The sequence below is a fragment of the Myiozetetes cayanensis genome, unplaced genomic scaffold, assembly GCF_022539395.1.
Source record: "Myiozetetes cayanensis isolate MyiCay16 unplaced genomic scaffold, myiCay2020 scf16, whole genome shotgun sequence".
NCBI lineage: Eukaryota > Metazoa > Chordata > Aves > Passeriformes > Tyrannidae > Myiozetetes > Myiozetetes cayanensis.
Window position 1 is genome coordinate 10,971,248 of NW_026087270.1, and position 21,643 is coordinate 10,992,890.

The 21,643-nt window shown below is 50.5% G+C and overlaps 4 protein-coding genes across 12 annotated transcripts in view; 3 read left to right on the forward strand and 1 right to left on the reverse strand.

Annotated features, from left to right (window-relative positions):
• Window positions 1-4,727, forward strand: part of CBFA2T3 (CBFA2/RUNX1 partner transcriptional co-repressor 3) — a 28,744-nt gene extending 24,017 nt beyond the window's left edge. For all 8 annotated transcript variants that reach the window (XM_050311606.1, XM_050311600.1, XM_050311607.1 and 5 more), the window contains one exon: window positions 690-4,727. In XM_050311606.1, the coding sequence (XP_050167563.1) occupies window positions 690-989 (300 nt within the window). In that variant the 3' untranslated portion in view covers window positions 990-4,727. The remainder of the gene's footprint in view (window positions 1-689) is intronic.
• Window positions 4,728-4,868: 141 nt separating this feature from the next.
• On the forward strand, window positions 4,869-9,847 carry PABPN1L (PABPN1 like, cytoplasmic). Its single transcript, XM_050311613.1, has 7 exons — window positions 4,869-5,951; window positions 6,074-6,182; window positions 6,640-6,704; window positions 7,130-7,236; window positions 7,310-7,397; window positions 7,528-7,658; window positions 8,048-9,847. Exons 1-7 carry the CDS (start codon window positions 5,730-5,732, stop codon window positions 8,085-8,087), a joined length of 762 nt encoding a protein of 253 aa, XP_050167570.1. The 5' UTR covers window positions 4,869-5,729; the 3' UTR covers window positions 8,088-9,847.
• Window positions 9,848-10,528: 681 nt separating this feature from the next.
• On the reverse strand, window positions 10,529-13,498 carry TRAPPC2L (trafficking protein particle complex subunit 2L). The gene is made up of 5 exons (XM_050311615.1): window positions 13,343-13,498; window positions 12,069-12,241; window positions 11,280-11,367; window positions 11,097-11,176; window positions 10,529-10,694 (listed from the first exon to the last, which is right to left on the reverse strand). The coding sequence occupies exons 1-5, from the start codon at window positions 13,373-13,375 to the stop codon at window positions 10,649-10,651; spliced, it is 420 nt and encodes a 139-aa protein (XP_050167572.1). The 5' UTR covers window positions 13,376-13,498; the 3' UTR covers window positions 10,529-10,648.
• The window catches only part of GALNS (galactosamine (N-acetyl)-6-sulfatase), a 43,822-nt gene continuing 35,639 nt past the window's right edge, over window positions 13,461-21,643 (forward strand). Inside the window, exons 1-5 of one of the 2 annotated variants that reach the window (XM_050311609.1) lie at window positions 13,461-13,573; window positions 16,637-16,760; window positions 17,938-18,012; window positions 19,016-19,118; window positions 21,325-21,468. In XM_050311609.1, coding sequence (XP_050167566.1) covers window positions 13,478-13,573; window positions 16,637-16,760; window positions 17,938-18,012; window positions 19,016-19,118; window positions 21,325-21,468 — 542 coding nt within the window. In that variant the 5' untranslated portion in view covers window positions 13,461-13,477. Of the gene's footprint in view, window positions 13,574-16,636; window positions 16,761-17,937; window positions 18,013-19,015; window positions 19,119-20,939; window positions 21,107-21,324; window positions 21,469-21,643 lie in introns of those variants that run through there. The other variant, XM_050311610.1, reaches the window with a different exon arrangement.

The window sequence follows — 21,643 nt, forward strand, 5'->3', positions numbered from 1 at the left end:
GGTGGGGATAGGGTGTGTGGTGATGGGGTGCATGGTCCTGGATGGGGATGCACAGCCTAGGGATGGGGATGTACGGTCCAGGATGGGGGAACCTGGTTCAAGATAGGGCAGCACGTTCTGGGATGGGGGTGCATGGTCCAGAATGATGTTCATGGTTTGGGATGTGGGTGCATGATTTGGGATGCTGGGGTACATGGTCTGGGATGTAGATGCAGGGTCTGGGATGGATGAGTATGGTCTGGGATGTAGGTGCACAGTCGGGAATGGAGGTGCATGGTCTGGGATGGGGATGCATGGTACAGAATGATGTGCATGGTCTGGAATGTTGTGCATGGTCCAGGAAAGGGAGGTATGGTCCAAGATGGGGTTACCTGGTCCAGGGTATGGGAGCACAGTACAGAATCAGTGTGCCTGGTCTGGTATGGGGATACACAGTCTGGGATGGGTGTGCACAGTCTGGGATCATGTGCACAGTTTGGGTGGGAGTGCAGAGTACAAGACGATGTACATGGTCCAGGATAGGGGTGCACAGTCTGGGACAGGGGTGCCTGATCCGGTACGGGAATGCACAGTCAAGGATGATGGAATGCGTGGTCTGGATGATGGAGTGCCTGGTCCAGGGTGAGGGTGCACAGTCTGTCATGGGGGTGCAGGATCCAGAGCTGAGGTTTGGTTTCCCTTCCCCGCAGAGCTGCTGGAACTGCGGGCGCAAGGCAAGTGAGACCTGCAGTGGCTGCAACACTGCCCGGTACTGCGGCTCCTTCTGCCAGCACAAAGATTGGGAGAAGCACCACCACGTCTGTGGGCAGACTCTGCAGGGGCTGCCGGGCCCCACCACTCCCTCTGCAGGCGTGGGGCTGCCCCCCGGGCCGGGCCAGCCTGACGGGGTGCCCACCATGGCCAGCAGCCCCAGCGAGGCGGGGTCGGTGGCCGCTTCCCGCGCCGGCACTCCGGCCACCCCGGCCCCGCTGGACAGCGCGTCCCGCTGAGCCCCCCGGACTGCCCTGCTCCCGCTGCTCTGCAAGAGCCACGGACTGCACTCGGTGCAATTTCCTCAGCTACCTGACTCGTGTGACCTCCGAAACGACCTCTCTAGCTCTCACAAATAATCCTCACGGATCCTCAAACTGGGCTTTAAGTGGAGTTAAGGCAAATACCGGTCTCTGTTCTCTCTTCAGTCTTTGTTTTGGCTTTTTTTGGTTGGTTTTCTATCGGTTGGGGTATTGTGGTTTGGGATTTTGGGGTTTTTTTTGTTTTTTTTTTTTCCTTTTTTGCTTTCTGGATGAGGGATTTGGCTCCAGACTCACCACACAGTGGCCAGGAAAGACCAGCCCGATCACATCCCACATCGGCACTGCCGAGCGACTCACTTGGAGGAGGAAAGAACCTTCTTTTTTTCGTCTCTCTTCCTTTTTCTTTTTTTGTTTTTGCCTTTTTTTTTTTGTAAAAAAAATAAAGAAAATAAAAAAGAAAACATCGGACTCTTTGGCTTTAAGTAAGAAATTGTAAAAAAGGAAAAAAAAGAAAAAAAAAAAGGAAAAATCCAAAAACCAGACGACGCGTGACGGACGCTCACCTGTAACTACCTTGCTAGCTAGCCAAGAACAGACCAGACTCACCTCTGCTCCAAAGGAAATCCAAAACCAAGGAAGATCCAAACGTCTCTCCACTGCCAAAGTTCGTTTCGTTCTGTTGTCGCTTCCTTCCCCTCCCCGCAAGGATGGATGGACGCGCCCCTGGGGCTTTAAAGAGTTTCTATTAAAATAAAGCAAAAAAAAAAAAAAAAAAAAAAGTGTTTTTTAAATAAAACCCCAGCCCTCGAGGTGTGGGAGGGGGAGATGGGGCTGAGAACTGCCCGGGTGGGCGCAGCTGGAGCCGGCACGTCTCTACCTCTGCCCGCCGCCACCCTTGGAAAAGGAGAATAAAAAATGAGAATAATAAAAAAAAAAAGAGAATAATAAAAAAAATAAATTAAAAAAGAGATTAAAAGACAGATTTTGTTTTTCTCCCCCTGGAAGCTGTCGGGGGCCACCCACAGCTGGACATCCCCATCCTTTCGCTGCTGGGCTGCTCCCACACCCCACGTTGGATTTGTTTCACAAGGATTTTTAAGAGGAAAAGGAAAAGGAAAAAAGGAAAAGGCAAAGGAACACTGCCTCCTTCCTGGCTGAGGAGGTAGCCAAGGACAATATCGATTATTTTGGGATTCTTGCCTCGCTGGAGCAGCGCAGAGGACAAGGAGTGCAATACGGAAAGTCCGGTGGCTCCAAGCAGAGGCAGCAGTGATGTGCGCTAATGTGAATGTAAATAGTGTTTTGCAGAGGTCCAAAAAATGAATAATAATGATGATAGTGATAATAATAAGAGACTTTTGCCAAATAAAGGATGAGGAGAAGGTGAGGGGGCTGTGGCACTGTCCAGAGCGAGCCAGAGGCCTGGAATCGAGAGGAGCTGTAGTTTTTCCACATTTGCAAAACCCATCCTGTGTGTTTTCTGTAGGGGAGGAAGAGGAGGGAAGGGCTGGGGCTGGGTTGGTTGTGTTGCCAGTCACCCTGGGCCAGGCCAGGCCACTGCAGACCTTGGTACATGGGACACCCCAAGGTGATGTCACTGGCCCTGTGCTACAAGCACCGAGACCTGCTGGGGGCTTCTCTGCACCCCAAGACCTTGGTGCATCCCCTGGGAGGGTTATGTGCACTCCAAGAACTTGGTGTGTCACCTTGAATGAGTTCTGTGCACCTCGGGATCTTGGTGCATCCCCTGGGAGGGTTCTATGCACCCCAAGATTTTGGTGCATCTCCTCAAGGGGCTTCTATGCACCCCAGGGTCTCAGTGTATCCCCAGGGGATTTCAGTGCACCCCAAGATCTTGGTGCATCCCCTTAGTAGGGTTTTGTGAACCCCAAGGTCTCGGTGCATCCCCCCAGGGAGATTCTCTGTACACCAGGACCTTGGTGCACCTCCCTAAAAGTTCTGTGCACCCCAAGGTTCTGTGCACCCCAAGGTCTTGGCATGCCCCCTAGGGAGGCTTCTGTGCACCCTGAGACCTTGGTGCACCTCCTGGGTGGTTTCTGTGCACCCCAATACTGGGAGCTTTGCTGGTTGCCCCTCCAGTGACCACTTTATTTATGGTGTGACATATGTAATATTGTCTATTTTTCTTACGTTTCCTGAGAAGAGGTAATATATAAGAGTATTGCAGATGCCCCTGCTCACCTGGGTGTCTGTCCTGTCCCATCCCTGCCCTCTCCCCCGCGTGTCTCCGCCGGGGCTCTGCCTCTCTACCTCCACCTCGCCAGGAAACTGCGGGTGAGAGCACTTCCACAGGGACTGCTCTCATTTCCACTCCCTGCTGTTTTGCTCTTTTTGTAATTATTATGATTTTTTTTCTTTTTTTTTTTTTTTTTAATAAGAATAAAACTACCCTACAGAACCTTGCATTGAAACCAAAAGCCGGGGGAGGGCAGGAGGGGACAGTGGCGACGGGCAACGCGGCTTCAGCAGATGTCCGAACCAGAACGACAGCTTTAAATGTGATATTTCCCAAAAAATTTCGTCCTCCTGTGGGAGGACGGTGCGGCCACAGGGCCAGGGCAATGCTGTGATGGTGCTGGTCAGAGCGGTGGGTGCTTCCCTGGGGTTTTACTCCAAACTGGTGTTGTAGAGGTGTGCAGGGGCCCAAGGGACGTGTGCCACATGCTGTGTCTTTTGGTGGCTTTGTGGCATCTGGGAGGTGGCAGGTGGATAAGCAGCGTGGTGCTGGCACAGCCTAGCAGGGGCAGGTGGTTGTGGGGCAGTGTGGGGACACAAGGTGCCACAGTGGCTGGGCCAGGTCCCCATGGCTGCCCACAGCTCTGGGGTTTCCTGCCCCCATCACGGCTGGAGTGGGGACATGGGGACAGCATGTCTTAGGTCCCTGTCCCCCAGGGAGGCAGAGCCCAGGTCACTGGGTGCTGGCTGTGGCACCAGACTGGAGGAGGTGGCAGGAGAGACGTGGGTCTCCGGTGCCAAGCTCGGCACTGGGGTCCCATCTCCAGCCCCTTCCTCACATTCGCAACCCGAAATTCCAGCTGAAACCAAAGTGCCGCATCCCAGCAAGGCTGGACATCCCGGAGTGGTGGTCCCACACCTGGGCTTTACTCCATCACTGTCAGAGCCCCTCAAACCCTCCCCCGGCACCTCCTCATCCTCCTCCTCTGGGGGCTGCTGGAATCCCCTCCTTTTTCCTTGGGGTAACCCTCTGGATTCCGGTGGATTTGAGATCAGGGACAAGATGCCACTGTGTTCCCAGGCCCCAGGCACAGTGATGGGGTATCCCCACTGCCGTGGCAGCTCCAGGGGCTCCTCCAATGCCACCAAACACCATGGCCCCCAGAGGGAGGTGTGGTGCCCATGTCCCCCCCTCCCTCCCGGCTGCGGGCAGCACCCATTTCCTGGTCCCGTGCGGGGCTGAGCCCTGCCCGTGTTACCCTACCAGCCCTGGGGACGGGGGCACTGGGGCACGGGACTCCCTGGAGGGCTGGAAACCAGAGCCAGGCATGGGCTTTGGGGGCCAGCCCTGAGAGATGACGTGGTAGGACTTTCCTTCGGCATGCTGTCCCCCCCTTGCTGTTCCCTGCTTTCTCTAAGTGTACTGTATGTTTGACCTGTGAAAGATGTAAACTTTATGATTCAGGTTATGTCTGTTCTTAACTCTGTATCTGTGTAATAAAGACAATTTAATATCAACCAGAGCCTCCGGAGCCTGGGCTTGTGCTGGGTGCCCTCACCCCCTGCTCCTGGCAGTGCCCTGCACCCGGTGTCCTCAACCCTGGGTTGGGGGGCTTTTTACAGGCCGGGGTCGGACACTCCAAAGGAGGGGTGTCCCTAGAGAACCCAAAGGGATTGGCTACAGTCTCCAGCACCACCAGCGGGGTCGGTGGACTGGGAGGGCCAGTGGGGACTCTCCGCCCCGGAGGGACCGTGCCCCCACCTGGCAAGGTGTGTCACCCCCAGGTGGAGGCCGCTGCCGCCCCCGGATCTCGAACCCTCCGACCCCGGTCCTGGCGGGGCGGGACCGCCTCCCACGCGCTGCCGGCACGGGGCGGGGCCTGGCGCGCGCCGCGCTCTGATTGGCCGCTGATGTGTGAAAGTGGCGCGCCGGCGCAAGGGCTGCTCGTGGTGGCGGGAAATCCGCACGTGGGCGCAGCGTCCGGCGGCTCCGCGCAGCATGTTCGGAGGTCGGGCCAGGTGAGGCCGGATGGGAGGGGGGCTCTGGGACGGGTACAGCTCAGGGGCAACTGCCGAGGCTCTCTCGGGATGGGGCAGGGTCGGCTTTGTGCACGCGGGTGGGAGAGCACGTCCCTCTGTGAGCTCCTCTGGGGGTAGGAGGGTGCAGGTCTGCCTTTGCTGGAGGAGGCAGAGCTCCCTGCTGCTCCCTCTGTGCAGCCTGAGAGCTCTGCTGGTGGCCATGTCCTGCCTTCTCTTCCCTTTCCCTGCCAGCTGCCTGGGGACTGTGCACCTGGATTTTTGTCACTTGAGGGAAGTTGCTTCCAGTTCCCTTCTGTTGCCCTCCTGAGCTGGGAAGTGACTCAGTGTGAACCAAAGACCTTTTAGTTGCCCTCGCTCCCGCAGTTCTGCAGTCCTGCTGCACGGAGAACAAGCTGCATTAGTGTCACCTGTTCATCCTTCTGCTGGGAACACCCTGAGAGCCTTTGCCTGGCTGAGGTTCTGCTTTGGCTTCCATGCTAAATGGCTGTTTGTTTGTTAAGTGCCTTTTTGCCTCTTGTCCTGCCTAGTCCTTTCTTCCTGGACACTTCAGACATCTGGTGGCAACGCCCACTGTCCCTGGAAGCAGAGGAGGTGTCCTGGGACGTGACAGAGATGGCAGCTTTGTGTAAGACAGCAGATGACAACTCAGACCTGAGCCACCTGGAGGGGAACAGCAAGGAGGAGTTGGCTGTGCCAGACCCGGTGAGTGCCTGCCTGAGTGGGGAACCGGTTTTCCTTGGTGTTGGAAGGAAATGGGAAACTTTCTACACCTGGGGTGTCCCTGCTTTGTGTGCTGCTCATGCCAGTCTTGGTTTGGGATTCAGGAGCTGGAGGCCATCAAAGCCAAATTGCAGGAGATTGAGAAGGAGGATGAGAAGCTGAAGGAGTTGCAGCTGGAAGCTGAGAGCCACCTGTTTATGAGCTCAGAGGCAGGTATGGGCTGTCCCTGGGTGCTGCTGTCCTCCTCAGAGACACCTCTGGGGCACAGGAGCCAGAGCATGTGGCTTTGCCTCTCTGGGCACCTGGGACTGGTGAGTGAGGGGGATCCAAGCGTGGCATGGTGCTAATGCAGGTTTTGTCAGCTCTTACCCCCACCTGTGTGGGCCAAGATGCAGTAAATTAATTTAATTGTATTTAGTCCAGGTAATTAATTGAGTGTAGCACCAACAGCCCCAGTAGAGGAGTCACTGTGAAGAGAAAAGGGGCAAGGGCATGGAGGAGGAGGCAACAGTGTGGGATGTGGGTACACCTGGATGTGATCAGGGATCTGAGGAGCTTCTGGAATGAAGCAGCTCGGTGGTGGCCATGCTGGAGGCAGACCTAGACAGACAGACATCCCTCTGCCACGCGGCTCCTGCCACTCTGTGACAAAGCATCCTCCTTTCTACAGGTCTCTTCCCAAAGGCAGCCAAGGAGAAGGTGGAGGCTGACCAGCGATCCATTTACGTGGGCAATGTAAGTGGGAGCCCTGGGGCAGAGCACTTCCCACTGCCATGTCTCCCGGATTCCTGGGTGTATGCTCCAGCCCTCCACCAAAGGTTGGGTGGTCCTGTCTCAAATGTTCCTTCTGTGCCCAGCCCAGACTGGGAATATGGCTCAGCCTCTGCCTGTGATTCTCATCCACTTGCAGATTCCCTGTTGCAAGTGTCAGCTCCCCGAAATACTCCTCTGGAAGCTGAGGGTTGTGTGGTGTTTCTTGTTCCCTCAGAACTGGGTGGGCTCTTGGATTTGTGTTTCCAGGCTTGGAGCACTCACTGGGAGTGAGTGATGCTGGAGCTGTGGTGGTGAGGTGTGAGTGGGGCCAGCTGGGCCTTTGGCCTCCCATGATGGGCTGTGAATCCCAGACCCGCGAGCTGGAGGGGCCGGGACTGTCGTTGCAGGTGGATTATGGGGGTACAGCGGAGGAGCTGGAGTCTCACTTCAACAGCTGTGGGCAGATCAACCGGGTCACCATCCTCTGTGACAAGTTCTCAGGGCACCCCAAAGGGTCAGTGCTTGTGTGCAGGGATTGGGGTCTGCAGGGTGTTGCCTGGGGCTCTGCTCACCCTGTCCCCTCACAGGTACGCCTACATCGAGTTCGAGGAGAAGAGCTCTGTGAAGGCTGCGGTGGAGCTGGACGAGAGCACCTTCAGGGGACGGGTCATTAAGGTAAGAGCTGGGTGAGGCCCCGGAGGCTGTGCCCACCCTCCCATCCCAGCCCCAGGTGCTGATCCCTCCCAACCCCAGGTGTGTTGGGCTGTGCCCAGTCCCAGCACTGACAGCCCCTCCCTCCTTCCAGGTGCTTCCCAAGAGGACCAACATGCCCGGCATCAGCACCACTGACCGTGGGGGCTACCGGGGCCACTACCAAGGCCGGTGGGGAGGCTACTATGGAGGGCAGCACCCCAGGGTGCGAGGGAGGATATACAGGTGAGCAACTGAGCAGGGGGATTCCTTATGTATGGAGCAGGCTGTCCTTAGGATGAGGTTACTTGCCCCTTGCTCTGGCTCTGCTCAGTATCCTGGCTTTGCACCTCCCACCGTGGCATGGATGGAGAGGATGGAGAAAGGCTCTGGGAGGAAGGAACAGCTGGATAAACTTGCTACTGCCCCTCTATTCCTGGAGGGATTTGGGGGATGGTGGGTGCACATTGTACTTCAAGCCTTGACTGGTCCCAGAGCTGTGCCTGGTCTTGGGGCTTCCCTGGTTTTGGGGGTGCAGTCTGAGGTAGCTGGTGCAGAAAGGTGAATTCCAGCCCTTGGAGGGATGAGGGAGCAGGTGCCCTGTACTTTAGGATGCTGTTTTTATTCCTGTTTAGGGGTCGGGCAAGGCTGCTGCCTTGGTATTTTCCATACTAGAAAGGACTGGACTGCCCTGGTGATGCCAACAGGACTGACAAGAGGAGATGAGATTGGATGAGATTTAAAAAATGCCTACCCAAGCCAAAAATCAGATTAATTTAAAAAATGCCATCTGCCTAGCTGTGAGGATTTACTGGTGAGCCCTGTGCCAGGCTGTGGGAGGGAAGATGGAATCTGCTCCCTCCTGCCAGAATCCCAGGAGAGGCTCATCTCACCTCAACTCTGCTTAGGGGACTGTTTGCATGGAGAACAGGCTCATTCCAGAGAACACTGTCCTGGGAAGGAAAGAGGTCTCCCAGACTGTTGTCTCCTTCTCATCCCATGGAAAAGGGGGCTGTACTGGTGGGTTTCCTTTAACTCCTGGCTGTCCAGGTGATCTCCACCCCACTGCTCAGTTGGGAAGCTCCCTCAGCTCTGCCAGCTCTTCCTGCAGCAGCTGAGTGCTGCCTTCTCTTCTCCTAAGAAGATCCTAAAGACCTTTCCAAAGACTTTCTTCTCCAAATTAATGTCTTGGTTTGCAGCTGTAGCTCTGACTGCTGGGGAGCTTTTCCTTTATCAGCTCTGTGGTTTCCCGATCTTGCTCTAGGAGCCTGATGTGGTTTGGGTCTGGTTTTTAGCTCGCTGCCTTTGTACATCTAGGGCAGAGGAAAAAAATCCCTTGCTATTTCTCTGGAAGCCTCTTCTCTGGTAGTTATACAAGACCCGGGTGTCACAAAACCCTTCCCCCTTTTTATTTTGGAAGTCAGCAACCCCCTCTTCCCTCCCTCCTGCTTTTATTCCAAAGCTACGAACTGCCAACTCATCATTTGGCTTTACTTCCAGCAGTAGCAGCATCACAAAATCACCTGTGTTGTTTCAAATTTGGTCTGATTTTCCTCTTTATTCCCACCATAATTCCTGTTCTGGATTTGCACTGAGGATGGTGTGAGCCCAGCTGAGCTGGAGGATTGGGATCAAAGTGCACCACAGGAGCTGCGGATCAGGGAACAAGGTTCCTGGCTCTTCCCTTTCCTGCTGATTTTGTGTTTATGTGTTCTGAAACCACTTAGTTTTAAAGGGAAAGCTTTGTGTTAAAAGGGGCAGGCTGGAAACACCAGCAGACAGTGTTCCTGGGGAAAGTTCTGCATGGAAACGGGTTTTATTATGTAATTCTCCCACTAATCTTTCAGGATCCTTGGTTAGGATTCCTCTAACCCAGATGCAACAGATGCAACCGACTCGTAAAGCAGCTTTTCACAGCTCAGGGGGCATTGCCAGGCTAAAAATCCCACTGATTTTTTTTTTCCCTTTAAGATCTCTAGGTTTTTATTTTTTAAAGCTTGGGGCTTTAACTTTTCATGTTGTGTTAATTTTGTGCACAGTGCTGCAGAGACTGACCTTGATTTGAGCTACTCTTAGGTTTAGACTATAAACCAGCTTTTTGTAGTGCTTCTGTTTGTAGTTTGTAAATTTTTGAGACTTATTTTTTAATAAAAAATTTTTATTGAGACTTATTTTTTAATAAAAAAACTACTTTGGGGTGTTTGCACTGTAGTGGAAGAGGAAATGCAGAGCTGTTGTCTCCGAGTGAAAACAGTAAAGATTTTTAGATTAAAATATGTTGGGATAGCAGTGCACAGCTGTGCCCTGTGGAGATGGTGGGAGAAGCCTGAATCTCCCCTGATCTGACAGATTGTTGATTAAGTGTACTTAAGTTCTGTTTGAGAAAGTATTGTAACTGTCACTTGTTTTTAAAATAAATGATCCTGCTGCGTGAACTTCATGTGCAGTTTTGGCTTTCTCCAGGCTCCCAGGATCCTCTGGAGCTGTACAGCTCTGTTTTTTTAGCTGGTTTATGTTTTTAACTGATGAGGTGCTTGAAGCGCAGGCTCCTGCCTGTGGGGTGTGAAAGGCTTGAAGTGTGTGAGAAGCACTGAGTAGCTGCTCAGTGCCTACTCCTGCTTGCATCACCTTGTAATGATGGAAGTAGTTGGGATGCTTTTCCAGTCCAATTTGTATTTTATTCCATATAAATACCTGCTATTGACTGGGGAGTCTTTAACTGGAGCAGCAGGGAGCTGCAGGGGAGGAGATGCTAGTAGAGATTAGTTTGGGGTGAGCCAGGCAGCTGTGCAATCCTGAAGGCTTAATCCCATGGGTGGATTTATTCCAGCTGTACCTGTGCTGGGAATCACTGTGGAGTGTGCCTGGGCTGTCTGGACAAGGTGCAAGGTGTTAACAGCAAAAAGTGAGTCACCCAAAAATCATCCTAGGAAGGGAAGAGGGCCTTTGAGCTCATCTCATGCAGCCTGGTCTAGTGGAAGGTGTCTCTGCCCAGGACAGGGGCATGGAATGAAATGAGCTTTAATGTCTTTTCCCACCCAAACAATTCCATGGTTCTGTGAACAGTGAATTCTGTGCTATACTCAGGTTTCCTTGAGTACAAATCCATGCAAACCTTGCAGGTGTCAAGTTTATTTTACAGATTAAAATTAAAATATTACACAGACTGAAGACAATATATACATCACTGCTCCTGTACAGGGGGGATGCTCCCAACAGTGGGATGGAAAGGGGTTTCAGCACACCTGCATCATCATGGAGTTCACCATATTATCAAAAGCCCTGGAGAAGGAAATAAACACAAATTATTAAAGGGAGCAGCTAGTTCTGCACAGCAGAGCTTTGTAACACCACAGTGTCTCTGCCTGGCTTTCCCTAAGCTGCACACATGGTTTTACTCTTTATAGCATGGTCTGTTGAGTAATTAATGACTCCTAGTTAAGCTAGGAAAAATACATTTTCTTGACTTAATGTTTTTAACACCAGTTCTGAGGTGGGAGTCAGAGTTCAATATAACTTTTTATAAGTTTTTATGAGGTAGAAATATAGCTATTCTTATTTAGGCAATTAGAGCAAACACACCTGACTGGTCCACCACAGGGTTCGTTGTGTTAAATCACAGGTACCCTGAAAGTTCCAGAAAGGTGACAGAGACACAAGGATGAGTGTGGAAAACCCACTCACCTGGAATGGATCCGGTCCCCAGGGTTATAGAAAGGGTTACACATGATGTCTGTGTATGAATTATGCAGCTTCCGGAACATCTGAAAAGGGATTGCAAGTGATTTAATGTTTTTGCTTCTCAGCACTGCACGGGGCAGTGGCAGGAGCACAAGCAGTGAGGTGGCTCTGGGTTGCTGCACTTACACTGCGGATCTCGTTGTCTCGAAGGGCCGTGTTGGACGAATCCACCACCATGACAAACTTCACCTTGGAGTTTGTCACGTAGCCATACCTGTGCAGGTGTTAAGGACTGTGCTGCTGGCACACCAGGGCCTGGCAAAACCATCAAAACCAGGCTGAGAAATGTGAGATAACTTCCTCCCTTGGGGCAGCACCAATCTCTGCTCTGGTGACCAGTGGCAGGACCTGAGGGAATGGCTGGAGCTGTGCCAAGGGAAGGTTAGGTTGGATATCAGGAAAAGGTTCTTCCCCCAGAGGGTGGTTGGGCACTGAACAGGCTCTCCAGGGCAGCAGTCACGGCCCCAAGGCTGCCAGAGCTCAAAGAGTATTTGAACAGTGCTCTCAGGAACAGGGTGGGATTGTTGGGGTGTCCTGTGCAAGGCCAGGGGTTGGACTTTGATGGGTCTCTTCCAACTCAGGATGTTCCATGATTCCATGAACTTCTGCCTGTAGGACTTCTTTGGGAGACCAAAGAGACCTGAAGATATAACATCAGCCAGTGGGACTGACCTGAGGCACCCAGAAGAAACACCCAGTTTATTAAAACCCAGGAGCAACCTGGTCTAGTGCAAGATGTCTCTGCCCATGGCAGAGGGTGGAACTGGGTGGGCTTTAAGGTCCTTTCCAACCCAAACCATTCCATGACTCTATGACCCACAGGGCTGTTGGGAGTCACTGGTCCAGCAACATCAGGAGAAAGCAGCTCATTAAATTAAACACACCATGGCCTGGCAAAAGGCACGAGAAAGATACACCTTGTAGTCTTCAGTGGGATAGAGGAGCCCCAGGTAGAGCTCCCTCTGGTCCACAAGGGCTTTGCCCATGGCTGAGATCTTCTCATCCACAACATCGAGGGATGTGTGAACAGTGTAGTGGAACTTCAGCTCGTTCTCTGTGGGGACACTCCGGATGTACAGGGGGTAGTTCTGAGGGGGAGAACAAATCACATTGACCAAGACCTGCCACTCCATCAGTGATGGTGCCCTGACAGTGCTCCACCCAAAGAGCTGCTACTGTCAGGAGCCATTAACCATTTTATGTTCACATCTCCCTTCACATGTCAGACCCTCAGTGCAGAGCTGTCCCTGAGGCAGGACATTTGCACAGGCACTGCACAAGCCTCAGGCCTCTCTGCTCCTGTCTCCTTATCCCAGCAGAACCTGCCCAGCTCTTCCTGAGGAAAACTCCTCTTGGCAGCAGGTCAGCAGGACACTGTAGGGCACCCCTACACTGCCCCTGCTCTGATCCCAGCCTATTTCAACCACCCATGTCTGCCCCACTCCTGCTCACACCCCATAGCCTCAGCCCCTGTCCAGCTCTCCTCTCCCCAGCCCCACAGCCCCAGTTCTGTTGCCCTCACTCCTGCTCGGGGACCAAAACCTGGGACCCAGCCCCTTTCCCCTCCTCAGGCCCCATGACACCACCTGGCCCCACAGCTCAACCTGGACCCACTCTGGCCCTATAAACCCCCCTGATCCCCTGTCCCACTCAGGCCCCAAAACCAGAGCCCCAGCTCTTCTCCCCTCACCGTTCCCAGACCCCAAAGCTCCACCTGAACCCCTTTCTCCCCTCAGCCCCACAGCGTAAGCCCCGGGCCCTCTTCCCTCCTCAGGCCCTATGACATGACCCCACCTGGCCCCACTGCCCCACTCAGGACCCCACACCTTGATTCCCAGCCCTTAATCCCCGCTGAGGCCCCATGACCCCACCTGGATGCACTCTGGCCCTGCAACCCGCCCTGGCCCTCTTGTCCCCTTCAGGCCCCGAATCCGGAGGCCCAGCCCCTCTTCCTTCCTCCGACCCCATGGCTCCACCTGATCCCCTCTCCTCTTCACGCCCCACGCCCCCAGACCGAGCCCCTCAGCCCTCCTCGAACCCCACCCGGCATCGCTGCCCCGCTCAGACCCCACAGCTGCCGGTGACTCCCCGTTCCCCTCAGACCCCACAGCCCTCTCCCCACCCCGACCAGCCGCCCCCCGGCCCCGCTGTCCCGCTCAGCGCTCTCCCCCTCAGCGCTCCCGCCGCACCTCCTTGGCGATCACGGCGATGCAGACCGCCATGTTGCCCCGCCCCCTCCCGCCGCTCACGCGGTCACGCGGGGGAGGGAGGGGGCGCGGTCACGTGTGGCGGCGCGGGTCACGTGGCGCGGGGGCCCCGTTGCCATGGCGAGCGCGGCGCTGCGGCCGCTGTGCCTGTGCTGGGCCCTGGGAGCCGCCGCCGCCGCCGCCCCCAACATCCTCCTGCTCCTCATGGACGACGTGAGCGGGGGGGGGCACGGGGGGGAGGGGGGTGCACCGCGTCACCGCGAGGGAGGGACCCCGCGGGGCTGAGACACGGAGGGACGGAGCGGGGGGTGAGGGCGCAGGGAGGGGGTGATGAGGGGTCTGGAGCATCTCCCTGGTGAGGAGAGACCGCGGGAGCTGGGTCTGGGAGAAGGGATAACCCAAAGGGGATCCCATCTCTCCATACGGATGTCCCCAAGGGATGTCAGGGTGGTGCCGAACGCAGAGTTCGGGACCATGACTGAACTCATGTTCAGTCTCAGAGTCTGTCCTGTCAGCGGCAGGACGAAGAGCAATGACCATAAATTAAAATGCAACAAGTTCCACGTCAAAATGAGGAAGAACTTCTTTGCGTTGAGCATGGCAGAGCACTGGAACAGCTGCCCAGGGAGGGCCTGGAGTCTCCTTCTCTGGAGACATCCCAAACCCACCTGGACATGTTCCTGTGCCACCTGCTCCAGGTGACCCTGCCTTGGACTGGATGATCTCCAGAGATGGCTTCCACCCATTCTGTGGTTCTGTGATGTTGGTCACTGTGAGGGGGTTGGTGGCCATGGGAGAGCTGAGTGCTTGTCCCCAGAGGCGGGTTCTGGGAAGGGGTCGGTGTGGGACCCGAGGGAACAGCTGGAGCTGTGTCAGGGGAAGGTTAGGTTGGATATCAGGAAAAGGTTCTTGCCCCAGAGGGTGGTTGGGCACTGAACAGGCTCTCCAGGGCAGTGGTCACGGCCCCAAGGCTGCCAGAGCTCAAAGAGTATTTGAACAGTGCTCTCAGGAACAGGGTGGGATTGTTGGAGTGTCCTGTGCAGGGCCAAGAGTTGAATTTTGATGATCCCTGTGGGTCCCTTCCAGCTCAGGATATTCTGAGGGAAATTGGGGCTCAGGTCTGTAGAGTTCTTGTTGTGGGGGGCAGGCTGGGGGGCTCGTGGTGAGGTGGGGGCTCTTCATAGAGTCACGGAATGGTTTGGGTTGGAAGGGACCTTCAAGACCGTCTTGTTGCAACTCCTTACCTTGGGCAGGGACACCTTTCCACTAGACCAGGTTGCTCCAAGCCCCATCTAACCTGGCCTTGGACACTTCCAGGGCTGGAGCAGCCACAGCTTGTGTTTTCAGACTTGAGTTTTCAGAGTGTGTCTTGAGCATTTCTTTGCTTTCTGTGCTCACTAGAGTTCTGTCTCACTGACTCTCACAGAGCAGAGCTCTCCCTGATGTGCACAATCCCGCTTAGCCACAGTTTCCAGGCCTACACATCATCCTTTCCAGGTGTTGTGGTCTCCCTGTGCCCCATCTGTGCTGTTTTCCAGTGGTGGGACAACCCAGGAGTGGGGTCTGTGCTGTGATTCATGGTTGGAACTCCTCAGCGCGTGGTTCAGGCACAGTCTGTGTGATGATCTGGGAAACTTTGAGTGAAATAAGATGGAATATTTGAGTAAGTTTGGCTCTGAAAGCCGCCACGGTCTGGTCTTTCTTGAGTCCTTCCCAGATTTTGTGTAAAAAGTGGTGGAGAAATGAGAGGAAGCCCCAGGCTCAGCATATTCCTGCCCCCTCCTTCACCTGCCCCAGGTGACCTCTCCTTATTCCATGTGTGTGGATGTCCTGAAAACAAATGAGATTTCTCTGAGCTATTAAGTCAAATCTTTTGGAATCTGGAATTAAGAAATAACTTACCTAGGAGTCTAATTATCTTTTCTGCCCTTCCTTTCATAATGTCTGAGCAATTCACAGTCCTTGGGAGAGGACTCAACCGTAAATATTGCAAAACAGGTGTCTTGCTGATTTTTAAACATTGGTAGACTCATCCTGAAGTTAAAGCTTGGCTTTGTAGCCTACACAAAGAATTGTGGCAATTGTGGTGGATGGAGTTGTAGTAGCAGCAAATAAGGTGCATCTACAAGTGTGGACAAAGAAACTCCAACACATTTCAGGAAATATTTAAAAACCCACACTTGTCTACTGAAAAACTAAACAAGAGGAGGAGTAATTGCACTAACTTTTGCTCTCTGAACTGAGTGGGGAAAAAAGTGCAATAAATCATTAAAGAGCAAAATTAATCACAGATTTGTTTCCAACTGGAAGTCTTTCCACTTTTGCACCCTTGGCCATGTGGATAAGGAGATATATCCATTTCCAACACTTTCAGGTTGCTGCTATCTTCCTGGTTGGCTTTCCTCCTAATATTTTCATGTCATCTTCCAGATGATGATTTCCTAAAGATCTCCATACATCCTGCCCTCTGTATCTGTTGCTCACCTGAGACACGCCTGAGTTAAAGGAATCTGTTGCCTTTTTAAAGCACAATATAATCACTGGCACTAGTGGTGCCTAATGGCTCATTAAGTTGTTCCCTTCAAGAACCTTCTGCCTCAATCTGTGTTTTTCCCAGTAATGGTTTTCAGCACAGAACACAGACACCGTGATGGGAATTTTATGGTTCTCCTGGCGCGTGACCCTCGGAATTAGGAGGAAGAACAGGGTGAAACCACAGATAAGCAGAGGGACATGTGATGCCTCTGGCAGGTTTCTCTCCTCTTGCTTTAAAACAAACACTTCCTTGTTTTTCCTGCAGTGCTGCTTTTGAGTTTAGACCTTTATTTTGTGTTTCTAGTTTCTTATATGCAGAGGGATAGATCCAGAGGCTGAGACAGAATCTTGGGTCCAGCACAAAGGAGGGGCTGAAGGGTCGGATGTGGCAGTTGTACAACACCAAGTATATCATGTGTAACTTCCTGTGTCGCCCTGCTCTGTGTGTGCTTCAGGCCTTTGAGTAACACTGAAGGCTCTGGGGATCTTACAAGTGGTTTAGTGCCTGTTAGTAAGTCATTTAATCTTATGTGTGCCTCAGTTTCCCACCTACCAGGGAGAAGTGCAAGAGTTCCTTGTTTCACAGGGCTGGGAAAGATCCTTTTCGTCATATGTGGAAAGCACTGAGTAGGGAGATGAGCACTGTAAAAAATGATAAATTAAGGGATATGTTATGTGGGCTCAGAAACGTTGCGGTTGTGGCAAAGGACTTTTACATCTTTTGGTGTGCTCTTTTTACAGATGGGTTGGGGGGATTTAGGGGTTTTTGGAGAACCTGCTAAGGAAACCCCTAACCTGGACCAGATGGCTGCAGAAGGGATGCTTTTCCTGGATTTTTATACTGCCAACCCCCTCTGCTCCCCCTGTAAGTAAACTGGAGTTTTAAACCATGTAAGCACAAGAAACATCTTATTTTGGGAAGTTTGGGGTGTTCGCCAGGGTCTGACATCAACTCACAGCCAAACCCTCAGGCCAGAGTTTGGATTTGGTGCTTTGATCTTGCCTTTTGCTCCCTTTTTATTTATGTTTTGATTGGAAAACCTACAGTCTTTAGTTCATGCGGAGCACTGGTGCAGTGATCACATCAGCCCAGCTAAAGGATTTTTTAAACCATTGCAATTCAATATTCCAGCCCCAGTCATTGCATTTTTTAAGCTTTCTTATTTTGGGATAAACAAAGCGCAATTTAAACTGTTGCTGAACATATTTTGTCTGATTCTGTTGGCTGTGGTGAAGAAAGGCAGCGGGTTGTGCCCTGTTTTTGACCCTGGTGACTTGGAGATTCTTGGGACAGGGACGAGAGATAAAAGAAACGTTTGGGTCTGGGAAACACAGATATTTTTATCCTTATTCTTTTTTCTGTGAGGTGGTTTCTTTTTTTCCTTTCTTTTTCCCTCAAACCTGCTTAGCTGCCAAGAAATGAAACAAAAATGAGGAGCAGGGACTTTTTATTTGGACTTTCATTTAGGATATCACTTGGCAGTGTGCTGATGACGTCCCTGATGAGAAAAGGCATTTAAAATATGCTGAAATCCTGCTAAGTCCAATGGTGGACTGAATATGCTTAAAGTTAAACATCTTGTTTAAATGTTCCCTCCAGTCAGGAGTTGATTTTATTGTCAAAGCTGGACAGCTCTTTATATTTCATAATTTTTGTTCAGTCAAGCTTGAAAACTTGGCCTTGAGCATCTAATCAGTTTGTGCTATGATTTCCTCTTAAATATATTTTATATATATATATATGAAACTGAGATGTAAGTGTTACTGCATTGACTATTCAAAATAATGACTCTTCAGCAGTGGGTAATTTAATAAAGAGGCCAAATTTCACTTGGATTTGTCCTGGAATAACTCAAATGGTTTGTCAGAACCTGGTTCACTGGAGAGGGGAGTTGCTGCCAGTTCTAATGTGAGTGATTCAGTGCTGGCTGTGGCAAGAGGACACTGACACACTTCTGTCAGTGTTCTGGCCTCATTCTTCATACAACAATGTTAATATTAGGCAGAGAATGCATCTAAATGAATGTTTTTGTTACTTGCAGCAAGGGCAGCGCTGCTGACGGGCCGACTCCCAGTCAGGAATGGCTTTTACACCACCAATGCACATGCCAGGAATGGTAGGAGCTTCATCCCTGATTTCCCTTCCTCTCTGATTTCCCTCTGTGCCTTGGAGGAAGTTTAGCTTTGAACAAAGGCTTGGCTCAGGGATCTTCCCCTATGGATCCTCCAGAGTGGCACGGAAAGATTACCCTGCTAACTGCTGGTAATAAGCGTGAAATTTATTGCTTCCTCCTCATCAAGCAGAAAAATCTCCTCGAATTAAGAGGCATAAACAAGGCTGGTTGATCCATTTGCTTCTGCTGGCTGAGAAATGTTTCCTCCAGGCAGTGGAATTGGGGTCTGGTGAAGGAAAAGTCACGTGGGGTTTGTGTTGACACCCAGAGGAAAGAACGGACTGCTCACAGTTTTATTCAGCAGCCAGTTTTCTAACCATTTTGAGCCTTTTCTGTTTCTTAATTTCTGATTTTTTCATCATTTCGAACCATTTCTAACCTTGGCAGTTTTATAGGACTTGTGCTTGTGGTGATTCCTGGGAAGATCCCTGGGTTGATTTTTGGTCCCACTGACAAATGCTTCGTGCTGGGACATGCCTGAGCAGCCAAGGACTGATTCCTACCAAACACCAAGCCACACCTGAGATTCACAGAGGCCAGAGAACTGTGGGCTCAGAGAGACTTATTTGTTTCTGTTCTTGTATTATGAGCAAATTTATTTGATCTAGGAGAAAATGCCTTCATTGTAGAAAATGTAAAGGAAATTTACAACATAAATACAACACCTAAAGCACCTGATTTTTTATGATTCTCCCTTTCAAGACTCTCACCTTTATGGTAGTTCCCTTTATTATTTGCTCTGATGCAGAAGTGTGTGGAGATGTTCCTTTGATCTCTCTGGATCGATTTGTTTTCTTCTGAGGATTTCCAAAGAATGACATTGCTGGGACTGCAAATTAAGTCCTATTTCTGACCCAGTAACACTGCTACTAATGTTAAGTACCATTTACTCTTTGCCCTAATATTTTTAAGAGTCAGAAGGCTGTTTTTTATTTGTTTTGCACAGCATACACACCACAGGATATAGTAGGAGGAATCCAAGACTCTGAATTACTGCTTCCAGAGCTCCTGAAGAAAGCTGGGTACATCAATAAGATCATTGGCAAATGGTAAATGTATTTGAAGAGCTCTTGCTTTGAGATTTCAGTGTGTGTGTGTTGGGGAGGAATAGCAGAAAAAACAGAATTACAGGAAAAAGACCCCTGTTTTGAAGTTTAAATGTCCAACTTTGGAATCTGTGGTGGATCTTCCCCCCTGCTGGGATCAATTTCTGAGTTGAGTGTTGCCATTACATCTTCATATGAAGAGTTGAAGGGGTTTTTATGTGTGTATATATATTTATAAACTCTTTAACTGTGCTTTCATCCATGTCTCACACCACTTAATTCAATCAAAAGCCACCAAGATTTTATTTGAAATTTGCCTGGAGCACCCACATGCTTTTTATCCTCGAGTCTTGCTATATTTTTGTGAATAAACTGAATTCTGGTGGAAAGTAATGGGATACAATTTATTTAACAGTTTCATTAACAAGTTGGGAAAGAATGAGTCTGAATTGTGGTCGGATTCACCTGCTGGAATTGGGAAGAAAGCAAACCACCCTAAGACAGTGAATTATTTATCACCACAAATCCAAGCAGGAGAGTGGCCATGAAGAATCGGCTCAGTGGGCTGGATGCAATAAGATGCAGTTCAGTGCTAATAAATGTAAATTCATACACCCAGGGAAAAGGAATAAACAAGGCAAATACAGATTGGTTCCAGTTATTTGGAAGAAGGCAAATCTGGAAGGACCTGCAGCTGTTAGCAGGGATATGGCTAAATGGGAATGTGCAGTGCACTATTGTGCATCCAAAAAATGTTATCCTGGACAGGACTGGGATGGATACTGAGCAACAACAGGCTCTGGCATTTGTGCACATCACCTGCTCCCTAGAAAGGTGTAAAGAAATGCAGTGTGCAGTAGTTAAATTGGAGTCTCATCCCAGTCACCCAGAGAATTTTAAGGCTTGTAAAGATTTTTAAGTTTTACAGCAGGAGATTTTTATATTGTTTCATCATCCCTTCTAAAAACTGTTCAGGGTATCCTGTAATTAAACCAGGTTCTGTGGTTTAATTATAAGTTTGCAGGTCAAGTATTTTCCATGACCATTTCAGAATTTGCTTTATTTCATCAAATCTGTCTCTATTTTTTGTATTGTGAAAGGGAGAGAGTAATCTGCATCTCAGTCATTATTTAATATCTCTGTAAGTTCTCTTAGGAGTTTCTTAGAATAAAATGTTTCTTCATCTCCCCTATTGTAGAAACAACTAGGAAAAAATTTGTATTCTCATGTCTATAAATGAGGAAAGGTTGGAATCCTGCAGGTTGGACTTGCAGTGATAGTTACATCACCAAGCATGATCAGAGCTGGAATGATGATTATTTCCTATTATAACTTAGTTTGGAATAGCCCAGAGTAACTCCATGGATTGTTTTACTTCAGGGAATGCATTTTATGCCCTTTATGTTCAAAAGGTGCAGAGGGGGTTGGCACAAAGTGGACAGGATGCAGATGTAGGATTGTGAGTGGAAGCTGGAATGATTAAATAAACATTAAGATGCAAAGATTCCCTTTAGTGACAGAGAGGATGGGCATTCTATGTCTACAAGATGGTTTAAATGAAGGAAATGGAGAATTTTCAGTACAAAAACTGGAGATTAGAGAGGAGCTTCATCTTGAAGTTAAGGATGGAGAATTTTCAAGCTGCACAGTAGAGAGGAGCTGTCATCAGGAGTAGCTAAATGTGTTTTATGTCCACATGTGCACGTAAAAAAACCTCATTTCATTTACATTCAGGTCTTTTTGTACCATTGCAGCATGAATACTCCATAAAGGGGATGCAGATAAAATGGTGCATTTCATGAGCTTTGCCTTTTGTTTTTACAGCTCAGGGGTATAAAAATGGCTTGTCATAGATCAGAATCCTTGAGTAAAACATTATGTGCATCTCTGCAGTGGTTTTGGGCAGTGTAGTCCCTCAGTGCTGATCATCAGACAGCATGAGAGAAGACACCAATGGAAGGAAATAACGGGAAACAAAGATTGGACAGTAGGTAAAATGGAATATGTGTAAGCACTGGGGTGAGTCCACGTGGATGTGCTTTCAACAAGTGTGAGACAGATGAAGACACTGTTCTGGAGTCATTTGTTTGATTGAAATGCTTAAAAGTTTTTTCTTCTTAAAGATTGTTTCCTTGCATGCCATTCTGATGAGATTATAATTCGCTTCTTTGCAGCAGAATTTTAACTCATTTGTTGCTTTTGTTTCCAGGCACTTGGGGCACCGGCCCCAGTTCCACCCCCTGAAACACGGTTTTGATGAATGGTTTGGATCCCCAAACTGCCATTTTGGACCTTATGATAACAGAGAGCTCCCCAACATCCCTGTGTATAGGGACTGGGAAATGATTGGCAGGTAACTCAGCTCCTTGCCTGGAGGTGTTATTTTCTGGACTGTCCCTGAGGCCAGGTTGAATTGGGCTTGGAGCAACCTGGTCTAGTGGAAGGTGACCCTGCCCATGGCAGGAGTTTGGAACTGGATGGGCTTTAAGGTTCCTTCCAACCCAAACCATTCTGTGATTCCACAATTC